Raw genomic sequence first — 26,255 nt, forward strand, 5'->3', positions numbered from 1 at the left:
CTTTGCTCTTCCTTGCTCTAGAAGGCAAATCAAAGCATCATGGCCAGAGGCAAATTTCAGCTCAGTGGAAGGAAAAAATATACATAACAAATGGAGCATTTCAACAATTGAATGTATGAAATCCTGAGGGGAGAAGGGTCCCATTAAAGGAAATGGGCACAGGCTGACAGAATGTCAGCAATGTGGTGAAGAGAATTCGTGAGCTCTATCCCTGCTTTTGATTCTCAAAGTCTGATTCTTAGACATGCAGGCCTTCTGAAACTTGATAATTAAAAAATTCGCTAATTACTTCATCCTACTGAGATACAGTTTGGGCATATTCCTGAAGTCACTCTGTATTACTGACTTCAGAAATTTTGAAATAATTTAAAATCATCCTTTGTCCCTGGCAAGGTATCTGGGAAACTCAGAAGGTTTTAGACACCCAATTTCAGTTCTGCAACAAGCAAACTTTCATGGGATGGCCACTCACACCAAGTTTAACACACTCATGCCACTAATCTTTTATCTCTGACTGAGAAGGAAAAGAAAACACAGAGATTCCCATAAAGAATAATAGAAATTTTATTCAGAATTGCCTAGGAAAGTTAATATACTGCTAATCTGTCACATCCAACTTCAAACAACCACTTTTAAGTCTCTTCGTTATAGTGAATTTTCTTTCAGATATAATATTACATAAGTGGATCCCTAACTAGGACTTTTCTTTTGGGAAAGTTTTATTTGACTAATTTTTTTCCTGTGGTTTCTTCCAAATGATATGAATTGTTTTAATTTCTTGTGCCCCAGTACATCTTTATTCTTAGAGAAGGTAATGCCTGTCCAAACACTCATATTGTAAGTGGTTTTAAAGAGAGTTATGCTTATTTGTTTGGGATGTAATTAAAATTTTATATCATTTAAAGTAATTAAATTTTCATATCATTCAGAAGAACCATATCCCAAAGCTTTGTTTTTCACACGTAGCCACAGCAGGACAGAAAATCCCAACTGTCCTGAGTCACTCACACAGGCAATGGCAAGCTAGTGTGGAACCTAACTTGGTATTGTTCAGTTCAATAGCAAACGGAATGGATCTTTTCTCCATGGCTTAGCTCAATGTAATTTTCCATGGAGCTGACCTAAGTGCTTTCAACAGTACTGATGACTTGCACCTAGAGTATTCTTCATGGCATAACAAAGATTACTTTCTTGATCTTATACCATTAAGACTATCGAATCAAGTCTTTATTTTACTTACCTTAGGCAAATTCTCATTTCTCAAAATACATACATAGGTGTTTAATATAGAAATCGATCAACAACAAGACAAGCACTGACACGACACAATACATTTTATAACATTACAGAGAAACAAACACGTATTGGTGAATTAAGCATTTGTTTATCAGAAGGAGGGAAACCATTTGTTACTAAAGGAAACCTAAGGAAAATGGAAAATAAAAGCACCAAGAGGGGTGGAAGGCAAAGGGAGTCTGTGTGTCTGCTTCCAAAAGAAAGAAAAGGCAGTGGAAAGAACGCAAAATAGAATGTGGCCATAAAAGCTACATAAAATGGGACTCTCACTTGAAAAAATTAAGATAAACTCCAGCACACCTTGTGCGTTGTACATGCTGACAGAAGGGTTGTTACAGACCGCCGGTTCCCCAAGCAATGTATTATAGGGATTGTTAGTACCATGCGGACGAAGCAGAGCATTGCTTATAAGATGATTAGCCATGGCTCCTGGAGCAGCCCCATAGAAAGACAGAGAAAAAAAAAAAGGTCAATCAGGCAAATGTGTTTGAAAAAAAGAAAGGAAACATTTAGAATGACAACAGTTGATATAGTCCTGATTACAGGCAGGCAGCTAATTAGACTCAAAAATATATGCCACTAAAGCACACATGTTTCCAATAATGCACATATCCAAGAGTCAATGGGAAAGAAAGAAAATGGTTTACGATGTTGATTAAGCCATATATAGGGTGTTCTCTTTCCCAAAGTATAAGCAAGAGTATACTCCCATGCTTGCTAAAAATAAAAAAATGAAAGCAAAATATAGTCTTCCATATAAACAAAACACAAAACAAAAGCTGAAAAAAAAAGTTTAAAACACGGAAAGAAAAGCCAAAGTAAACAAAACATTCCCTCATTCACAGAAACCGTTGGGTTGTTTTCAATGAAAGTAAAAAAGAATAAAAGGCAACATTTACAATAAAACACACATTTGGAGAGCAGTTGTGGACAGAACAGAAGAATTTGACATTTCTTAAAATTCTAAGAAAAGGAATCCCTTACATCAAAATAAGATATAATCACTCTTGTTAGTACACCGTAGTAAGCATACTAATTAGGTGATTTTACAAATCTAATAATCATATGGATATTATTTTAAATATTTCAAATAAAGTATTGACTTCATAATATCCAGCATATATATAATTCCATTTTCCATTTTCCAACTGGTTGTTTGAACTTTGGCACATAAAGTAAGAAAGCTAAATTATTTCATCTCTTTGTAAATAGATGTTCCTAGTGCCTAATATATCATTAGTATGAGTTGCAACCTCCAACCTCCAAAATTGTTTAACCAAAAAAAAAGCAAAATATCAGAGGAATAGTTTTATTAAACATAATTAGGCCATGTGTAAAAAAATGATAGGCAGAATGCATGTTTATGTTAGATGATAAAGAAAGAAAATGTGACTGAGGAGAGGAAAATACAAATTGTATGAGGATAGTCAGATTGAACACAAGTATTTGTTAATTCAGTATATACATTAGAGAATGAAAATACAATCAGTAGACCAGGAGAAAATATTTGCAAACAAAGTTACAAATATTTGCAATCCAAGAAAAAGTTAGTATCTGGAATACAGGAAGAACTCTTAAAAGTCAACAGTAAAAACAAACAAACAGACAAACACCCAAACAACCCAAAGCAAAAAATTAACAACAACAACAACAAACCCAATCCAATTAGAAAATGGGCCAAAGACATAAAAAGACATTTTACAGCAAAGGATATACAGGTGGCAAACAAGACCATGAAAAGAATTGCTATTAGCTATTAAGAAAATGCAGATTAAAACCACAATGTGGGGAGCCTGGCTGGTTCAGTTGTTTTAGCATCTGACTGGATCTCGACTCAGGTCATGATCTCACAGTTTATGAGTTTGAGCCCTGTGTCGAGTTCTGCACTGACAATGTGGAGCCTGCTTGGAACTCTCTGTCCATCTCTCTCTGCCACTCCCCCACTTGTGCTGGGTCTCTTTCTCTCTCAAAATAAATAAACTTTAAAAAAAATTATTAAAGAAACCAATGTGATATCACTACACACTTAAAATTTAAATGGTGACAACATTAAATGCTGGCAAGGGTGAAGAAAACTGGATCTTTCCTACTTTGCTGGAGGAATGTCAAATAGTATAGCTACTCTGGAAAATAGTTATAAAAGTAACCATTCAATTACCATACCACCCAGCAATTGTACTCTTGGACATTCATCCCAGATAAAATGGAGATTTATGTTCACATAAAAACCTATACATGAATGTTCATGCAGCCTTATTTATAATAGTCCAAAATGGAAACAGCCCAGATATCCTTCACCTGGTGAATGGTTAAGCAATCTGTGGCACATCCTTACCAGGAAACACTATTCGTTAATAAAAAAAGAACAATTATTGATACAACAAACTGGATGAATCTCTAGATAATAATACAGAGTAAAAAAGACAATCCAAAAGGTTATGTACTAAATGATTCCATATATATATATATATATATATATGTATATATATATATATATATATAATATATTTCCATATAGATATGCATAAGATTCTTGAAATGACAAAATGATAGAAATGGAGAACAGATTAGTGGTTGACAGGGTTAAAGATGCAAAGGGGAGGGAAGTGGAAATGGTCATACATGGGCAACATGAGGCTTCCCTGTAGCTATGGAGCTATTCTGTATATAGGCTATGCTGGTATAACACAAACCGAGTCTTGATAGATAGAATTGCATTGAACTAAACACACACACACACACACACACACACACACACACACACACACATACACACAAATACAATGAAATATAAGTAATATTGAAGACATCTGAACAAGACTGCTGGATATCGGTCAATATTCTGGCATGATTTTGTAGTATAGTTTTACAAGGTATTATTGAAGAACATTGGGTAAAAGAAACACAATCTCTTCACTATTTCATATAACTGTAAGTGAATCTACAATTATCACAAAATAATAAGTAACCTATATTGAATGAAACAAAAATGTTTATTTATTCATAGAAAATGCAAAAAAATGAGAAGAAAAAACTTAGCCATGGTAGTTTTATTTTATTTTTTCTCAAAATCATAGTTCTTTGTTATATAGCAAATTATCAATCAAGTAACACCTATTTTATCTATTTTTTTAAGTAAGCTCTGTACCCGATGTGGGGGTTAAACTCATGATCATGAGTCGCATGCTCTACCAACTGAGACAGCCAGACACCCCAAATAACAGATATTTTAACCTCAAAATTGGGTAAGTGAACATCTCTCGATTTAAAGTACAATATAGCTTGTCGGATTTATAAAACTGGAAGGTTACAATTCTTTCAGGAAATAAGCCATGTGTTTGCATCCTACACATTCCACACAGAACTAGCACAGAAGTAGCACAAAATTTTCCACTTATTAAATGCTCGATGAGTATTTGCTGAAATTGTACAACATATACATTTAAATGTTTTTAACAGAGTGAGACGGCAGATCTCCACTTTATCGTACAATGGATCAATCAGGATGTCACTTCCCACTGATAAATATATAGAATACCAGCAAGAAAAACTACAAAGAGTTGGCTATCGTGCCATTCAGATAAGAAACAGAATACTATACATCTTAAACATGTGTATCATTGATGTTACACAAATTTATGATTGTTAGAGACCAGATTTGGCCTGCACAACGTTTTAAAAAAGCAAACTACCTGTAAATTGCACCTGCTACTAATGTTTATTATTCTAGCCTTCAAGTTACAATACAGTTACAATTCTAGCCTTCCAATACAAATAATTACTTTCTAAAATTACTCTAAGAATTTTAATAGAAAATGAAAGGTGTAAACAACTTAAAATGAACAAGGGAAAAACCCTAAATATATAAAATTGCTAAAATTCATTATTTTCCCTCATAGATCAAATAAGGGTTAGATCTTTATGGCCGGAGCATCTATCTGTATTTCTTCTTCTTCTTCTTCTTTTAAATGTTTATTTATTTTTGAGAGACGGAGAGACACAGAGTGCGAGCAGAGGAGGGGCAGAAAGAGAGGGAGACCCAGAATCCCAAGCAAGCTCCACACTATCAGTGCAGAACTCAATGTGGGGCTTGAACTCAAATCGCGAGATCATGCCCTGAGCCAAAACCAAGAGTCAAATGCTTTACCAACTGAGCCACCCAGGCGCCCTATATCTGTATTTCTATATATTTTCCTTCATTACTACATATTTCTTAATTTGAACTAATTAAAAAACAAACGAGCTGGGAAGATTGCATGCTACTTCTGCCCACTTGCTTCACGTAGATTGCCAAAGAAAATATTCCTTTGTCATATCTGTCTCTCTCTATATGTATATATATTTTTCTATACCAATGTAAAAGAATATGCTCTGTGATTTAAAATAAGGAAACAATTGAGTTAGGAAGAACCAAACATAAGCAAAAAGCATGTGACTCAATATTTTTTCTGGCTGTCATTCAGTTTATTTAAAAGTTAAAAATATAAGGACAAACAATTTAATCATACAAAAATGGAGTTCTGTAACTGAATTCTAATGAGGCTATCAAAATTTTTGATAGATAGGCCATCTGGTTATAGCTTTCCTAGCATAAAGTTGTTTTTAGTTTTGCTAAGTGTGTTCTAACTTTTGAATATACCTAAAGACACTCTTATTAGTGAAATTACTAATGTAGGAAGACTGAGTTTTTTTTTATTTGTCAATTCTTGCTAATCTGGAAAGTCCAGCAACAATAACAGAAATGCTATTGGTATACAGCCATGGAGTGATACAATATTGACTAAACGAAACAATATTCAGTCCCAGGCACGTGGCTTTGGAAGGTAGCTTCCTCAAATCCAGGTGTAACCCAGATCAGGTACAGATCTATAGTCACAATGAGTGACATACAGTCATAATTAAGATCCACCTGCTTTTAAATCTAAAACCACACAAATACTGATAAAAATAATCTAGAACTTTCCAACAAAATACATTTTCTTCTTTACCCTTGGTATTAAGAGCCTTTTTCCTGATAGAAGAAGGATCACTGGTTAAAGTTGCTTTTTTATGATGACTCACCTTTTTACATCTTATGCCCCATTTGAAATCAAATTAATTAGTGTCACTATAACTGACTTTAATCCTAAAAATTGAGTTAAAATATAAGTGAGGGCTCAGTAACAGGAACTGAGGAATAGGATATCAAATTTGATCATTAGAGTTTTGCAGAGTATGAAGTTGTGGATAAGCTTTATGGGTTAGCTGGTTTGAAAGAATGAGGGATATGTTTGAGTAACCAGTTATCTGTGGTTTGATTCCCTAGTGTTAGAAGGCAATCGTTTTCCATCATTTTATGGACACTCAAATCTTGCAAGAGGCCGTTTTTCCTGTTGCCATTCCAAACAAGTGCGATAAGGTGTTTTCGCATGGTTCCTACAGTCCATGCTCACATTTATGCATTTCAATTGTACCTTTGAAAGGTGGCCCTGTGTCAAAAACACTGGCTTGTTGCCAATGCCTAGATCTCTTAACTAAAAACTTGTACGGAACCTGTCTTCTTGGGTCTTCTGTGTACAAAGTTGCATTTGTCTTTTTCCATAGCTGCACTACATTTCACTTGTCTTAGCTGAAGCCTATTCTGTTTGCTTCTGGCTGTTTCCCCAATTTACCCAGGTCACTTTGAATTCCGATACTATTTTCCAAGGTACTGTCCATCCTGTCTCTTCCTCTTCCTTCCAACTAACTTCTGATTTGTAAACTTCCCTTCTAACAGCTATGAAATTGCTGCAGACTTCCAAGAAGATCGGTGTTTACAGACCATCTGTCACTGTTTTTCAGCTGAAAAGTTAAGCTTACTGGTTAGTCAGGTTGAAGACACAAATAAGCTGATGTTGCTGGGTAGAGAAGATAGTTACAACACTACATATGGGAAAAGAATGTTTATGTGCAAATTTCACTGGAATGTAAACACCAGAAAAACAAGGAATACACTGGATTTTATTACCGCTCTATACCAAGGGTCTAGAATAGTTCCCAGAGCTTGGTAAATACTTGCTTAAATAATGAAAAAAAGCCCATGTGAAATCTATGGCATCTTTAATGTAACAAACTAACACAAGTCATTTTATCAATTATGAGCAGTTTTATAATTTGAGTAAATTTTTTACAAGTGCCAATTGTCTAATTCCTAATGTGATTTATTTCCTTCTAACACTATACCAGGCATATTTAAAGCAGGAAAAAAACAATCATATAATTATTTGGAAATACAAATTGCTACTTGAATAATAGCTGCAAATAATATGACAAGAGGGGGGGAAAACTCAGCACAACCTACTGTGACTTAAAATAAAAAGCTCAAATTGGGTAAAAAAAAAAAAGCTCAAGGTAAAAATCTCAAAGCAGTAATATAAGAATAGTTGTTTCTTAATTATCTGACACACTAAATCCTGGGTACAGTCTAGTCAAAACTGCCTATTTGCTGTCAGAAACAAGGGTTAGGTCTTTAATAAAACCATGGAAAAGGAATTAAGTTGAATTTCAATATATGTGAATCGTCAGAGAGCCAACCAAGAGATCTTTATTTCTAGTAAAAGCATGATACAAAGCAAAAAGGGATTTTCATATTCCATACTGAAAAACGTAGGGACGTTTTTCTGACAATTATTTGAAAGTCAGATCCTAAACCTACTGAACAACACGAAGTGAAAAATCATAGTCATTTGAAGAAGAGTCTTTTTTACTTTATTTATACCTGAAGATAGACATAGACATAACAGTTTTTGAATGAGTGAAATTTGAATGGGATAATAATGAGTACACCCTTTTCAAATGCACAGGTTTACCACAAAAGTGTTGTACTTTTTTTCCTTATGAAAATAACATAGGTGTTTTGACACGGGCAGGCCTTAAACGACAGCACTGTCTAGGCCAGTTCAGTGTGATACACGTAATTGAGGCCTGAAAACTGAAGTTAGAGCTGCAGGCTTTGAAAGTGTGAAGTGAAAAAAAGATCTGAAAAAAAGATGACAGTTGAATCCCACTTGAATCCATATCATATCATTCAGAAACATTTTCAAACGTTTCTTCTTGACAGCAGGCTAACCACGGTACGCTGAAAAGCTCTTAAAATAACTTGAATTGTCACTCTGCTCTGCCCCTCGCTTTTTTTTTTTAAATTTACTTTCGTTCTTATTTGTCTTATTGGACAAGCAAAGGTGTATAATTCTAGACCCTGGTGTTCTAACGAACCGACTGACTATCCCATTCCTGAGAGTCTCATACCAACATGTCTAATTTTCAAATTCTTGTTATTTATGAATATATAGGATGGTAAATTTTTTGTTTGTTGTATTTCAATCAAACAGTTTCACCTGGATCATTCTTTCTTCTTTAATATGTTTTGTCCTCCATTCCATCCCCTCATGGTTCTCTCTCCCTTGATTCGACGTATTTTTTGTTTTATGAAGTCATTTCCATGACATGGACTGACTAATGCATATGAATTGGAGTTATAAATAGAGCAAAGTTACTACTGGATAATGCCTCTGTGCTTCTGTCTTCAGAACATAATTTTGGCCCATCACGGAGGCTTCATTTTGTTCAAGTAAAAAATAGCTTCACTAGTGACGGTATTTTCTACAGAGTTATAATACTAACTCGAGTGTTAAACAAAGGGTCTTTTACCAGGAGATGGTATCTACTCAAGTTGCGACTCCCTTAAAATTGTATGTAAAATGGTTTAGGTGCATGTTTGTGAAGCCAGTTGGGCACCCACACATGACTGCTTTTCTTTCTGGTGAAAGGGTCCTATGGCTTTGATTTCCTTTTCAAAGAGCTAAGAAAACTGGTATAAAGAAAAAATAAAAAAGGTAAGTCTTTTTCTTTAGTGAGTTAACTTTATTTAAAAATTTTTTTAACGTTTATTTATTTTTGAGACAGAGAGAGACAGAGCATGAACAGGGGAGGGGCAGAGAGAGAGGGAGACACAGAATCGGAAACAGGCTCCAGGCTCTGAGCTGTCAGCACAGAGCCCGACGCGGGGCTCAAACTCATGGACCGCGAGAGCATGACCTGAGCCGAAGTCGGACGCTTAACCGACCCAGCCACCCAGGCGCCCCTAGTGAGTTAACTTTAATATAAACAAGAAAACCGGAAAAAATGAATCAGAAGGACCCCACACACATCTTATGTATGTAAGTATTACCCGATGAATTGCAGTATAACACAATGGAAGAAAGTTATAACTCAGAATTTAGAAGTGAATAAGGTTTTAACATTATCTAATCTACTACCATCATTTACTACATAAAGAAACAGGTCCAAAGACATTCATAATCTGTTCAAGGTCACACCTGACTCTGGTGATTTTATTTAAACATATTTAAACAGTGATGTTTGAATATTTTTAGCATCCTGTCACAAAATTATGTTTTTTTTTAATGTTTATTTATTTTTGCAAGGGGTGGAGGGGCAGAGAGAGGAGGACAGAGGATCCAAAGCAGGCTTTGTGCTAACAGGCTAACAGCAGCAAGCCCGATGTGGGACTTGAACTCACGTACTGCGAGATTGTGACCTGAGACAAAGTCAGATGTGCAACTGACTGAGCCATGCAGGTGCACCCCAAAAACATGTTTTGATAACATTTTATTAGGAGCCTTATAGGAGTGCATTACTTTTCTGTAATGGTCAATTATTTAATTTTCATATTCATGTCTTAATTTATATAACACAAAGAAAAAAAAATGAAAGTAAATCGATAAAAGAGACTTCCACATCTATGGAAAACTGATTGAATAGGCATTGTCTATTTTAAGTATTTTGTTTCCTGTTTTTTCTTTTTCTGTGTAACAATGAAATATCAACATGCACACACAATCTACAGACAGTGCAAAAATGGTAAGTTCAACTTTAAAGGTTTATTTTATAAAATAGGAACAGCCATATAAATCAAGACCAAGTTGTTTATAATCATTAACAGAACTAAAAGAATCTGCATGCTATCCTTAAAAATTATATAAAATAAATTTAAAAACCACAGAAACCATAATTTTATATTTTGTACTGTTTTTATTCAAATAATTAATGAAATTACAAAGTGTCAAAGAAGAAATATTTTATTGAAAGCCAAGAAACCTTCATCATTTTTTTCTGAAGTCATAAATTGAAGAGCTGACATCTTGATTTATCACACTGTGCACTTTTAATAGCCAACAAGTTTGCTATTAAATTTTAATCAACCTGCCTATTAAATTTCTTTCAAATGGTTCGGAGATACCTCAGCTTTTTTTAATAGAAAATTCATTCACTGGGAATCTATTAACATGGACTTCAATGATATGTTTTCTCCAAAGTACAGATTTGGGTTATTGTTAGTTCAATACGAAATTAAATATTCTGAATGTAGAGGTGTTGTTCTATTGTAATATAGAAGTTCAAAGATTTAGATGTGGGAACCCTAGACGTTACCTTGTCTATTTGTCTTTATTTTGCGCTAGCTGACATTATATAGGTCTTCTTGTCCAGACACATGGTTTTTTCTACAATAAATACTTAGAAGTCAAGTTACTGGGCCATATATTGCTCACATTTCAATTTAGAACATATTGCCAAAATTCTGTCAAATGTATTTGTATCACTTTACACTTCCATGAGAAATTAAATTTCTCAGATTCTTACTAGGACTTAGTATTGTAAGCCTGATATTTTTGCCAATTTCATACAAGTATCACATGATATCTCATATTACTATTATGCTTTGCACTTTCCTGATTACCAAAGAGATGGGGTCATTTTTCATGTTTATTGGCCATAAGGGTCTCCCATTCTGTGAATTGCCCGTTCTTATCTTTTGCCTGTATATATTGGTTTATAGACATTCTTTATACAATGTAGGCATAACATTTTGTGTGTTATATGTTGTTTACTCTTTCTCCCAATATCTTACTGTTATGAATACTGTTTACATTTTGAGGCAAGAACATTACTTTTTGTTATAGTTCATAATCTTTGTTATTTTGTTTTTAAGAACTCCTTCTTTAATCTAAAATCTAAAGTGTATATATATACATATATATAGCTTTAAAGTTTAATTTTTCGTATTATATATTTATATTTTATATAATATATATTGCATTACATATTATAATTATATATAATAATTTTACATAATTAGCTGAAAGCAAAGCTTCTCAAAGATCTTAGGTTTTCTGACAGCTCAAGACAAATATGGTAGAATTGGAACTTAGAATTCTTGGTGAATCTTGGCTGCACAACAGTGTAAGTAGTTAATCTGTAACAGAAATGATGAACCTATACTATTCAGTCATTCATCTCTAAAACTCATCCTTTGTAGTCAAAGGCATATCTTTCTGTGTGCTGTTAAATTGGGATGTGTTGAATACATTTGGACATTTGGACATTTTTGAATACATTCCATAATACTGAAAACAAAAAATACGAAGCCTAAAGATAACCAGCTGAGTTTGCTTAACCACAGGTAAAACAGCAGTAAATTACAGTTCTTTTTAGTACATCAAAGGCATTTAGCATAAGAGTATTTATCTTTGTCATTCACACTATATTTAATTCATTTTCTCTACATCAGATTATCTCTTGATATCTGTTAATGGTATGTAGCCAATTCCACAGCTATATTTATTTGTAAATCACACACAGCTTGTGCATTTTCATTTAATAAAACACACTTCAGAAAAAAAGGAAAATATAGTAACTACTTAATAATAGGAAATGATTTACCAATGTGAAAAAAATCTGACTTTTTGTATAATGCTCTGTACTATATTGACATACTTTCCTATTTTGAACAAATTGTATAGCTTACATGCAGAAAGTCTATCCTGGCTAAAACTTGAATATTAAATTTAGAACCAACATTTTAAAAACATGTCTGAGAAAAGTAAATTCAAACAAGTTATCTATGAACAAAGAGATTCTTTTTTTTTTTTTTTTTAATTTTTTTTTTCAACGTTTATTTATTTTTGGGACAGAGAGAGACAGAGCATGAACGGGGGAGGCGCAGAGAGAGAGGGAAACACAGAATCGGAAACAGGCTCCAGGCTCTGAGCCATCAGCCCAGAGCCTGACGCGGGGCTCGAACTCACGGACCGCGAGATCGTGACCTGGCTGAAGTCGGACGCTTAACCGACTGCGCCACCCAGGCGCCCCACAAAGAGATTCTTAATAACGTTCAGAGAAGGCCTATTGCATCATATACTCATAATTTTGTCCTTCTTAGAAATGAGGCTGTTTCAGGAAACTTACATTGTTTCCATTTGTCTCCATCAAGATTAACTATCTTCTTTCAATCTGTGTATCCTCTCAAATCTTTCTTAATTCTCCAATGATTTTCCAGGGTTACAAATTACTTTCTATGAATGTGATGGGTAACTTATCTTAGTTTTTGAAGCACCCACATTCCTTATAATGATAAGTTATGGAGAAAGACTATTAGGAAAATCATAGGAGAACCTATCAGATAAACACTTACTTTCAAATGACATGCAGTATATAAGGTTGAGCTATGTAAAGTGTATGCTTCTGAATGTAATGTAGTTCAATAAAATAGAAGCTATTTTAATCAGATACTACACAATTATTGGTAATGACAATTTAAGTACTGTATCTTTCTTTTTTTCCTTTTTTTAGTGTTTTTTTTTTTTTTTTTTGAGAGAGAGCGAGAGAAAGAGAAAACAAACAAGTGGGGGATGGGCATATAGAGAGGAGACAGAGAATTCCAAGCAGGCTCTGTGCTGTCAGTGCAGAGTCCAATGTGGGGCTCAAACTCATGAACCATGAGATCATGACCTGAGTCAAAGTCAAGAGTCAGATCCTTAACTGACTAAGCCACCCAGGTGCCCCATAAGTATCTTTTTCTAATGAGGGCTCTCTTTGGCTAACCCTCTTCCACAATTTAATTTTTCATGTAATTGAATTAATCTCTAATTACTTTGAAAGTAGCATATATAAGTTAATACAATCTATTTCTTAGAAAAAATAATTTGAACAAGTAATGGCTTTGTTAATTAACTTTGGATGCTATAAACTACATTGTATCATCAGAACTTTTATGTTTATAATCCAGTAGAAACATTTTTCCAGATGAGAGGTACAGTCAGGTTTTGTTTTTAAATTTTAAGACAGTCCATAGTTTTTGTGAAACCTGGAATTAGCACATAAAATAGTTTAATTTATACATCATCAGTGTCTTCTTGAAGTTAAACAGATTTTCTACTTGTTCTAGGCATTTTCACATTGTCCTGACAAAGGACAATATCAACTTCAGAAGTATAAATAGCTGGGGAAAGTTATATCTTTGTTGGTTTTAATACTAAATCATTATAGGCAGAAGCTATTTACCTGATTTTTTAACAAAATTGTTCCCTGACCAAAATGTTCATTCATCCTTTTACTGAAACATAAAAAATTAAAGATAAAGGATTCTGCCAGTTAAATACCTTGAGGCCTTCCAGGAAAGAAAAGAATGATTATAAAAATCTTCTTGCAACCTAAATCCTAAAACTAGGACAATAATGCATAGCAAATCAGCATATTCCATACCAAATAGTTTTGGAAAGTATGGCCAACCCATTTCTCCATATATTTACAGTATTTTAAAGCTTTTCTTTCACTAAATGAATAGGCTGAAACCACACTAAACAACTATACCTAGAGCAAAATAAAGTAGAAGGAAATCAATGGTACATGAAGGAAATTAAGAAATAAAGATGTTATAACTTGTGGTTTTAAGAATATCTTATTTCCATGTGAAGTGATAAAAATCACTTTGAAATACATTCTTGGAAAATACCTTTATTCTAATCTTAGCAAGCTTCATGAAAAACTGTCATAATAAGAAAAGAGTGAAAATTTTTGTTGTCATGAATAGGGTTTCGTGCTCAGATAGATCTTGTTTGGGATCTAGATTTCGTCCTTTAGGAATCATTTCACAAACCTGGCTTCTTCATGGAAATGAAGACAATGGATGAATAATGAATAGTGTACAATAGGCAAATTTGTAGCTGTACACATTAAAAGAGAAATCCCAAGTTGATCAAAAACTATAAAGAGCCATACTGTGTTCTATTAGAAAAAAGAATACCAGCAATTTCGGAAGAGAAGTTGAGTATGTGTGTTTAGTTGTTCAAAATATATATTTTTTGAAAAATTATATCTTCAGTGACGAAACAACAGTAATATTTCAAAAATCAGTGGAAATGTTTTATAGTGTTACATTTAGAAACTATCAAGGTATTTCACCGCAGCTTGTTTGACTAATAGTAAAGAGGTATGAGGGGGGCACGGGGATGGCCCAATCAATTAAGCATCTGACTCTTGATTTTGGCTCAGGTCATGATCTCACGGTTCTTGAGTTTGAGCCCTGCGTTGGGCTCTGTGCTGACAGTGCTGAGCCTGCTTGGAATTTTCTCTCTTCCTCTCTCTCTGCCCCTTTCCCCTCTCTCATTCTCTCTCTCTCTTTCAAAATAAATAAATAAGCTTAAAAGAAATAAAGACATAAGAGATAGTGCAAACTATATATAAGGCAGTCAGATAATAAACCATAATAAAAAAGAATCTACACAGAGAATTCTCTTTGTGAAGGGATCTATAAAAGCTATAATAATAATAATAATAGTAGTAGTTGTTGTAGTAGTAGTAAAATACAAACCATTTTTGCTACTGTAGAGTTGATTGTGAGAGGCTGGATGGTTATGACTGAAATGATTTACATCAAAGAGACAAATTTAAAAGCAAAGCATAAGAAGGACTCACTGGACAAGCATTTTAAAAGTCTTCTTTTTCAGTTCCTACCAACAATTTATAGCAAGAATATTTGCCCCAATTGTGTAGAAATCAATATTTAATATACTTAATTTTGTAATGGAGAATTTATTCTGAAAGTTATTTGGTCTCCTTGAGTTAGGAATCAAGATACTAATAGCATTGTTTACTTATCTATTTGACATAGCATTTCACTTTTACAACCTGTAACTATTTTACTTTTGTGTTATTAAACTGATTTTCCTAACACAGAAGATTTCCTTATTTTTTGTACATTTTCTGATTATGTCTTTATTGATGACATGTATAAAGGAAAGGAATTAACACAGGAAGCAATGTTGCCTCATTTACAAATGAAGAATGTAAATGTCAAAAAATACTAGATATAAATGTAATGTGAATTTCATATGAAAACTTTATCTGTGTCATATGTACTATATTTGTACTCATAATATCATAATGCTTATTCATAACAAAAAGTAATTTGTTATACAGGTTCTACTCTGATTTATTAGCTATGCACATCATTTAACTCTTTTGCAAATTCCTCAAATAGATGTCAAGTTATAGCAGGATCTGGTTAATGTTTACAAACAATTTTATAATCCTTCAAAGCAGCAAGGCTTTTGAGAAATATGACATATTTTATGCATATAAGCCAAATTTTATTTACTGACATTAATAGAGCGCAGTGAATGAGTATGAGGGTTTCACCCTAGTACGCTTTAATTTATAGAAATCATTAATTGCTGTGAAACACCACTTACACATCTTCATTTGCATTTTTCTTTAAAAACACAAAAGCAAAATAAGTTGAAAAGCCTGAATATTAATGAGGTGACAGGTGATTTATTGTGAAGTTTCTTCTGCCTCAGTGACCAACCTCCCAGGAAAGACAATACAGGCTCTGAGAAGACATGAGTTTTAAAATGGGAATGAGTCACATCCCTGCTCTGCTACACCACTGGTTATTTAGCAGGACTGTTTGAATTGAACTAGTGTTCTCTAAGCTTCTGAAGGGCAGGATGGGGCTTGGAGGAAAGAGAAGACAGTGTTTGCTTATTTTATTATCTAAGGTAGGGAGAAGAAGTATTTTACCTTTATTGCTTCAATGCTAAAATATGGTTACAAATCAAAAGTGGAAAGCACAACTAGGCAGATGTAATGTGCATTTAACTTCTAATTTAGAATAGACAATTCAGTTTTATTAGTTTATCTCTTTTTTTTAGCCTCAAAGGTAGCACCACTTTAGATAAATTATTATTTCTTTTACTTGGCATTCAGGTAACTACTGTATTCCGACTACCTATTACTAGAAAAAAAAGGGGAAAGAAAACCTTCAGTAGTGAATGATGAATTTTAATATCTAATTATCTCAGAGCACTGACAAGGATCAGTTTTCATTTGTTAGAAGATATAAGTGAACTTCTGAATAAAATAATGATAATAGTACTTGTGTTCCAGGCACTATAGTAAGGAATTAACATATGTAAACTCACTTGGTCTTGTCAAGGTCCCTGTGAAGAGGGTGCTATTTATATCCTTATTGCATAGACACTGAGAAAATAAGCAAGTTACCAAACGTCACCGGATTGAAACCCCATTCTCAAAACTACTATGAAAACTACAATGAGTAAGTCAACAATTTGCAAATGTCTATTTGATGATGCTTTCCCCCTTTGTATCAACAATGTCCCTAACAGGTGATGCCTTTCAGTAGGTCGTTGTGCCACTGAGAGCCAAGATTTACCCCTAAAATTGATGAAAAGATCGTCGTACGCCATCATAATTGTACTGATTACATAAATTTACTGAGAATGCATGTGTAGATTAATATGAATCTGAACCTTGAATGGAGAATCCCATCAACATTAATAAATAAGTGCCGGACATCTACAAAAGAGACAGTTTTCAGTCATACAACACATAGATTTGGCTTAAATAAATCTAGCTTTACCAGTCAGATCTCCATGTATAAAAATCTAAATTGCATTAATTTCTGTGGGAGGTTGATAAGACAGAGGGTGGGAGGTAGGGGGAAATAAAAATCCACCTTTGCTAGTCAAGCTATTGTTTCAAAAGAAGAAATGCCTTTTTGCTAATCCTGCCACTACAATGGGTTACATTTTTGTAATAACTCCACAGCTGAGGAGGGGTGGGCATGGGACACTTGTCATAATTCATACAACATCATATTGGTAGCAGCTATCTAGCAAAACTAGATTTTAAACTGAAATTTCTGATGTCAACTCAACTAATGAAATAAAAAGAAAATGGGAAATGCAATTATATTATTCACAATGAGATAAAGCCTAATAAAATCTAATTTCAGAAAATACCCCAATTTCTATACAGATCTATAAAAAGAGAGGAAATGTTTAACCATTAACTGAACTAGCAGAGCAATTTCTCAGAAATGCTTCATTTTATGATTAAACTCAAGTTTCAGAGGCATTGATGGTCTAACTCATTCAGGGCAAGGTTTGGCCAGTAGAGATTGTGGGTAGGAGATATGAGTAGTGGATTACTCTAGCTACATATTTTTTCTACCACTACTGGGAAGTTGGAGCTACTGGAAAGTTGGGTGAGATTTCTAATACACCTGGGGGAGGCTCAGGGATTGAGGCCTGACTTCAAGATATGAACAAATAGTAAATATTTAAATGAACAAATAAATGAACCCTCCCTGTGGCATTTGTAAAATCTTGAGTTTGGATCAGAGTTAAACTTCTTTAAAACTTTTTATACTCAACTACCACATTAATTTTCTTGAAAAGCTCCTTCAAACTGTGTAGGCAGTGGCATCAGGGAAATTAACTTGATAGTTGCCCTGGGGTACCGGCCTCAAGGAATTCTTAATTTATGAGTGAGTACCATTGTAGCAAACAAGTCAGAAGCAGAAAATATATCTTAAAACGCACAGGGAACCTTTGCAAAAACCCCTTCATGAGTATACATATTCAAAGGACAAATGTAATGGAAGGTTTTTAAGAGATGAGGTGACCAAATAACAAAATTCCAAAGAGAATATATAAGAATGATTACATGAACTGAAAATTATCAATAAATCTTCCAAGGTTTTGCATGATTCTAAGGAATAAAATCCCAACGGTAATCAAGTTGATCACACTGGAAAATCTAGGCAGGTAATCTGACACATAGGATATAACAAGTTGGTGCAAGAACAGAATGTAAAAGATGGTTTGAAAAAATAAAAACCCTTGAGAAAGAGTTCTGTACTGCATGGTAGATGTTTTATTCTTAATGGATCCCAAAGATGATAATGATGAATTCCTGTTTGGAAGAATAGATGGTAAGACATACAGAATTATAAAATAATTATTCTTCTGATGAATTGAGCAGTGGTATGAATATGAAAGAAAACCTAAAGTAAAAATAGGACTAGCTTTTAGACAACTTCTTGTAGTTTTCAAGGGCCAGAACTGTTCTAAAGACAAAAATAAGAAATTTAATATAACTGACTTGGAAAGAAAGGAAAATGGGGTTTAAATTAACAAAAAATTGCCAGCTGGTAAGAAACTAAGAATGAATGGGAAGTTAGAATATATGAAGATGCAAAGATGCGGTGCCTAGAATTTTTATTTAACAGAGAATATAATCTTTCGATTAAATAACGGTGAACAATTATGTTGCTGAGGTGACTGAAGGGTTTATCTGGAAAGGTGAATCTTGGATTCCACCTACCTAAATATGATACACACGCCTGAATGCAGGGAAGATAGGACCCTGGGAAATAAGACAAGATTAAAGAAGGAGGTTAAAGACGATCTTCAGAGATATACTATGAAGAAATAAAATTTTAAAGTACTCCAGGCATCTAAGACAAAAAAATAATGAGATGAGAATAAAATGAGTTTCTGACTTGGGGGAATGGGGAATTAATGTGGGAAATCAAGAAGATCACTCTGATGTCTACCACCATTAAAGTCACTGAGTGAAAGGAAGAATATATATCCTGAAGGAAGAGATCACTGGCTGGACACACTTCAAATCATAAATTCAATTTAACCCCCTCCCCAAAGTCAACATTAGAATAACTTATTGGGTGTCACAAGAAATTTTATACCATTCTTCAAGAGTAACTTTAAGAAATACTTTTAAAACTGAAGATTTTGCAACCAGATTTAAACATATGATCGGTCAGTATAAAATATTATTTCCTTTAAATATACTTCAAACTGACCCAGTCATCCACATAATTACATATTCCAAGTTGATGAAATTCGTTAGAAGGGACTAAAAAGGTAGAGAATGTTATTTGTGATTGACCTGAAAATCAAGGTCATGAAAATGTGTCCATTTAAAACAATTTTTAGTAAAGTCACATACCTTACAATCTTTATATAAATTTAGATCATAATGCTAGACAACATAATAATTTTACATATTTTAACCATCTTCGCGGTAGGCAAATAAACAGTACATCATTAGAATATGTGATCTCATCTTTTGTTGAAACAACAATTGTTCTATGGTTACTGTGATCATTAGATGCAAGATACTTCTAATAATAAATCCTATTCATAAGGGTAGCTTTCTTTCTAGTAACATACTGTAAATTTTCCATCTGTGGGATTAGGCAATAAACAAAGTCTGTCACTATGAAAGCAAATTAGTTCCTAAATGTTGAAGGCATCTGTAAGTAATCTGCATTGTATGATTTGAAAGTATGTCTTCAGTTAGAGTATTCATATTAAAATAAATTTTCACAAACTAACCATTAAAATAAAACTTGAAAAAGAATATTTAGATGATACTATGTAAATCAAAATCTAGCAAATAAAAACAGATTAATAAAGAAACAAAATACAAAAAGGTATTTTTTGGAGGAATAATTGCACTCACTATTCCTACTCAGGCAGAAGTGACAGAGAAAATGTAATATCATTATTAGGTTATAGTTATATCACTGCCCCAAATAACATATTAAGATTACATATAACATGGGTCCCTGTATCAGGTTCAACTTGGACACTATTAGTCCCAACTTCTTTTATGTAAATAAGATGCAAATTAATTGAGTAAAAGTAATTAAGAGCCGCACCAGGATCTAAATTTTTCTGAATCATAACCCATGATTTTTAACTGTTTGTTTCCAGGTAGCATTTAATGTAACAAAAAGCTAACAGAAGCAGGTTTAAAATCAACTAATAATCCTAGTTCGGGGATAAGGAAAAAAACAATGTTGTACTCAATATATGTGTACTCAATATATACTTAATATATGTATCAAAAATATCTGTTAGGACACTGTGACTAGAATAGGCTTATGCAAATTCCACCTTTCCAGATAAAACTATAGTCTAAGTATTCCCCAGCAATGTCTACAGTGTCCTCTAGCTCTAGACAAACATAGCATTTACTCATTTTGACTGGAGTTGATTTAATTCTAATCACCCCCGCCCCCAACACACACATACACTGAATAAGAGGGAGGGAAGGAGGGAAAGAGGGAGACGGAAAGACAGAGAAGAATAAAAAAATCAACCACAAACAAAATAGTAGCTTAAGGAAACTTCACTTTCAAAGTCTAAATTGATGCCCTAGGCACATGATAAACAGAAGCACACACACACACACACGCACACACACACACACACACAAATCATAATATATGTATATATATTTTGTTCTCCTAGATCTTTAAATATGCTGGATAAGTTTGTAGATACTAAGATCAGATGCAATTTTTACCCCAAATATACAGGTTGTCTCAAATATGTATTAGACAGTATATTTTTACTTCCACAAAGACTATGAAATTGCTCTATGCCTGGGACAATGTGGAACTCTATGATGCTTAGCAGACTATATAGCCACATAATTGCCCATTTTCACTGCTTCCAATGAGGCCTGACAGCTCACCAGTTTATTAAAGTGGCAGATGACTAGAAAAGGAAAGTTCTCATTTTCTAACTTCCTTTCAGAAAAGATTTCCTGAAAACTCAGGATTCAAAAAAAAAAAAAAAGGCTTATGAATAATGGAACACACTGTTACACTCAGCCAGGTTTTATATCCTTGCAATATTCCTATCACTTGGAACAAGGTCCAGAAGTTCCAAAAAGAAAAAAAAAAAATAAAAAAAAAGCAATGCATTTAAGAACTTCATAGAGTAATCACAAATGTACTAAATAGGAAAAATCATTTCTACTTACCTCTGTTGAGTGACGCTGAACTGTTTATGTCTCCAGTAATGAAGGAAGACTCCGACTGCTTTCGGACCGTGTCATTCCACATTCTACGAATTCGGCTCTGGATGGGGTAAAGGCACAAAAGGAAATGAACTCACCAGGCAGTGAAGTTTCACACAAATCGTTCTGTTTCTTTCTGTCGTAGTTATACGAGACCTTTGGTCCGGCATCTGGCAAATGTGTAACTTTTACATGCTTGCAGTATGGTAGCATAAGAATATCAGAAACTAAATTAATGACAATAATTGGTTCTCATTAAGTGCATTCCGAAATGCTTATACCAAAAATAATTGTAACTGAAAAAGCAATAAATGTAATGTACTATACCAATTGAAACATGTTGAAGGTATATGGAAGTGTCCTCTAGACAGTTAGAATTTTAATAATTTTAGTTTCCAGAATGAAACAATTATTTTCATTGTAACTTTTATGGGAATGGATATTTAAATATGTATTAAATTGTCAGTTTTATTAACAAAAGATCTAGTTCAAGAATTCAGAAACTTGCAGGAAAGAAAAAGGTTAGTAAGAAAAGAATAGAGTATTATTAAAATGTGACTAAACTCAATATTTTCCATAAATTTTGTAAGATCAGTGTAATTTCACAGGTTATATATGATTTTGACTTTTCTTTCTCTCAAAGGAGATAAAGGAAGTCAGTTCACCCTATTCATTTCTTCACAGTAGGTAATTTATAGAGAACTGAAAATTCTTACATCATTATTTATATTCTCAAATTCAGTTTTCTAAGTGCCAGATAACTGAAGCAGTGTAATATTTGTCTATTATTGGGAGGTGGATTTTTTTCTGCTTTATTGTTTTGCTATTTTATTGAGTTAGGGATCAAAAAAGTATTAACAATCCTGTGATGAGGAAACAAAATATTTTCAGTTTTTCCAAGGATGAATAGTTTTAAGAACTATTACTCCTAGTCATGGTAGTGGTAAAACCAAGCTCATAAATGGGTTATGTTCCGAATATATGTGAACACCGTGAATAAGAGGAGTACCTAAACTTAAAATATTAGACAATTGGTTTTATAAATCTTGGGGCATTTCTACATTGTGTACATTGTTTTATAGGTCAGCAACCACACACAAAGAAACACACATAGACACCAGACACACACACACACACACACACACACACACACACACACACACAGAACAAAACTAGTAAATAAAAGAATAAGAGAGGTGCCTGAGTGGCTCACTGAGTAGAGCACTTGACTCTTGATTTCAAGGTCATGAGTTCAAGCTCATGCCTACTTAGAAAGAGAGAAAGAGAGAGACAGAGAGAGAGAGAGAGAGAGAGAGAGAAAGAAAGAAAGAAAGAAAGAAAGAAAGAAAGAAAGAAAGAAGGAAAGAAAGAAAGAAGGAAAGGAAGGAAGAAACGAAGAAAGAAAGAAAAAGAATAAGAAAACTGGTGCAGGATTATAGATCGTCAGCACTTAAACACTTTCTATTGAAACATACTTAAAAACTTCAAACTGAAATACTGGGGACAATTCTCTCACATTTGTTTCTATTTGTCATTTAATTAATTAAAAATATTCATTAGGGGGCACCTGGGTGGCTCAGTCAGTTGGGCGGCAAACTACGGCTCAGGTCATGATCTTGTGAGTTAGAGTCCCGCGTTGGGCTCTGTGCTGAGAGCTCAGAGCCTGTAGCCTGCTTCCTATTCTGTGTCTCCCTCTCTCTCTGCCACTTCCCTGCTTGCTTTATGTCTCTCTCTCTCTCTTCCCTCCGCCAATAATAAACAATAAAAAAAATTAAAAATATTAATTACCCTCTACTGCATACCAAATGCTACTCCAGAAAATACAAAGGGAAAAGGCAAACGAAAAATATCTTTATCTTTGTGGAACTACTAGGTTAGTAAGTGATAGATACAACAAATTACCAGAAAAATAAATGCCAAAGTAAACAATGTGCCCACAAATCTTCACAGAACCATTAATTATTATAGCTGAAGACTACAAACCCGAATGACTGACAGTGGTAGAATGGATGTATAGAACGATACAGAATAAGAAAAACAGAAAATCAACATAGCTTCCTGCAGCAACATAGATGTCTGAGGAAAGGAAGAAAATAGAAGAGAATATGTGCTGGATGATGTCCTGTGAATAAGCATCACACACATGCAAAACAAAATACATGAAAAATTAAGATGATGGATATGTTTGAGGTGAATGATGGAGAAGGTCCAAAGGGTTTCTGAGGCACTCCCAACATTCTAATATTTAACCAGGGGGGAGGTACTAAATCACTGTGCATACACTTATCTTTTGTATACTTTTGTTAATGTTTGTTATACTACATAATTAAACAAAATGTTTCAGTGCACATGAGAGGATACATCCTTGGCTGGGAAGTCTGTGAGCACTGCACTGAAGAAGTGATTTCTTAACAGATTTGATGAAGTTATGATTGTTGGTAGGCGACATTTGTATGAGCTACCCCATTATCTCAGCTTCTGTTAGTCTCCCCAACCTGAGTACCCACACTGGTTCTCTTGCCATTCCTTAACAAGCTAAGTATGCTTCTGCCTCAGGCTTGGTACAATTGCTTCCTCGGCCTGAAGTGTTCTTCCCCCAGATACACGTATGGATAACTCCTTCTTCTCTTTAAATTTTTGCTCAAATATTTTCTCCTTGAACGGACCTAACTTGATCACCCTATTTAGAATTGTATTCCACCCACCTAGCCCTGCTTTCCTCCCCATAGTCATTATTATGTTATACAACATGACCTATAACTACAATGTATTTATTTCTTATATTTATATATAATGTCCAATGTTTAACATCTAATGTCTGAATTAGATCTGAGACTATCAAAAAACAGAAATTGTGTCTTTTTTGTTTATTGATGTATCACCACCCTGAAATACTATGTGGTACAAGATAAAGATTATATGTATGTATATGTAAAATATGTATTTATATGTAAAATATGTATTTTAATTAATTCTATGGAATTAGAATTAGAACCTAGAATTCTAGGTTATATACTATGTTCACTCATTGAAATCACACAAGAGTTTCATTTATTCACTCATTGAAATCACACAAGAGTTCCTTGAGGCAAGTACTCTTAGTGATTAGAAAATTGAGGTTCAGAATTTAATTAGCATGTCCAATGTCACAGGCCTAATAAATGACAAAACCAACATTTGAATCCATTCAACTGGTTCCTGATCTAGGAGAAAAAGGTGAAATATTGCAGGCAGAGGAAAAGTATACATTATATAGCACAGAGACAACACTTAAATGTTTATGGAATGAACTAGGATAATGTGGGGGTGAAAAGAGCAAGTCACAGAAGACAACATATAGTAATATACCACTTAGAAAAAAGATTTTAAAAAGTAACACCAAACATCTTTTTTGGAGGGGGAGAAACTATTAGAATACATCAAGGAAATGAAGAACAGAAGTCTTCTCTGGTTGGAGGCACAGGAACTAATTCAAAAGAGGTTTCAAGAAGGCAACATATATGGAAAATGTTCAATTTCTGAGTTGGATGTTCACAGGTATTCATTTTATTACGATGCTTCATAATTTAATAGACATTACATACACGGCTTATGTTTCAAATTCATGTGATAAATATAAATGTACCTAAAAAGTCAAAACAAATAGAAAACAAATGACAGATTAAAGAAAGGTCAAAGAGGAAGGATAATACCTTAGTCCATAGTTTTTATAAACACATACAAACACAAACCAATTCTATACATATGGCTGTGAATATCTGTTTGTGTGATTTGGGTACTACAGAGCTTTTGTAAGTGTTTATTAGCAACATGTAGGTAGGGGGAGCAACAGGTAGAGAGGGCTTTCACTTTTTAGTCTTGCCAGTCAATGCCCCTCCACCACCTACATGGAAGCCACGTGATCTTTGTCATACGTGGATGATCTCCTGCCACTTCCTGTTCTAAATCATCTCATTGGCTTTCTAAAGTATTCAAAATAAAATCTAAATTTTCGTACTCTTACAAACGATTACTGATCCAAGTCTAGCCTTCTCCTTTGACTTATCTCCTATTCACTTTCACCCAATTTAGTCAATGACATTCTTTCCATTCCTGAGTTTGCCTGTCTCCTCTACCTTAAGGGCTTTGCATTAGATGTTCTCTCACCTGGAATTCTCTTCCCCTGAATTTCTTTCCTGTCATTCAGAATCTTGGTGTCAATATCATCCTCCAAAATAGTCTTTTTCCAGCACTTAATCCAAGTAGCCACCTGGAATTTCTGAATCAAATCACCATACTTGGCTCTCTACCAGCTTTTATAATCTGGTATTTTCTGTTGGTTTATTTTTTAATAAGTTTTCTATCTTCCACAATTAGAATGAAAGCTCTAGATCACAGGGGAAGGTATTTGTCTTTTAGCCACTGTAACTTGAGAGCTTAGAAGATTGTCCTGCCATTAAATACAGGACATTCAATACTTTTTAGTAAAAAAATTATATATATATATATATGTATATATACATATATATATACATATATATATGTATATATACATATATATACGTATATATATATGTATATATACATATATATATACATATATATATATACATATATATATATATGTATATATACATATAGGGATTGTTATTTTACAAGTTTTCTGACATGGATAAGGCATCCGTAGTCCCAAGATTTTACCTAAATATCAATGAGTAGTTTAGACTATGGAAGGTCACAGTTTATATGAAATACATTTATCATTTTTACTTGAAAAGATGATTTAAATAACTATTACTTTATGTAGGGTTGGATGGTCAGTTAATCAGAATTAGTATTATAGTCAGCATAAGGAAACAATGTAAGGTTTTTTTTTTTTTGGAGGACTAGAACTGTGATATCAGAAATATAATAGTGAAGAAAAAATATGATACAGTTTTGAAATATATATCTGATATTCTATTCTGTAATAATGACACTAATAA

At 33.7% G+C, this 26,255-nt stretch overlaps 1 protein-coding gene across 35 annotated transcripts in view; it reads right to left on the reverse strand.

Moving 5' to 3' along the window:
* ADGRL3 (adhesion G protein-coupled receptor L3) overlaps window positions 1-26,255 on the reverse strand; it is an 828,850-nt gene that overhangs the window by 13,095 nt on the left and 789,500 nt on the right. For 17 of the 35 annotated variants that reach the window (XM_045473918.1, XM_045473914.1, XM_045473919.1 and 14 more), the window contains one exon: window positions 21,256-21,352. In XM_045473918.1, the coding sequence (XP_045329874.1) occupies window positions 21,256-21,352 (97 nt within the window). Of the gene's footprint in view, window positions 1-1,596; window positions 1,726-18,783; window positions 18,826-21,255; window positions 21,353-26,255 lie in introns of all 35 variants that reach the window. The other 18 variants (XM_045473912.1, XM_045473896.1, XM_045473904.1 and 15 more) reach the window with 2 other exon arrangements.

This window comes from Leopardus geoffroyi, chromosome B1 (assembly GCF_018350155.1).
Source record: "Leopardus geoffroyi isolate Oge1 chromosome B1, O.geoffroyi_Oge1_pat1.0, whole genome shotgun sequence".
NCBI lineage: Eukaryota > Metazoa > Chordata > Mammalia > Carnivora > Felidae > Leopardus > Leopardus geoffroyi.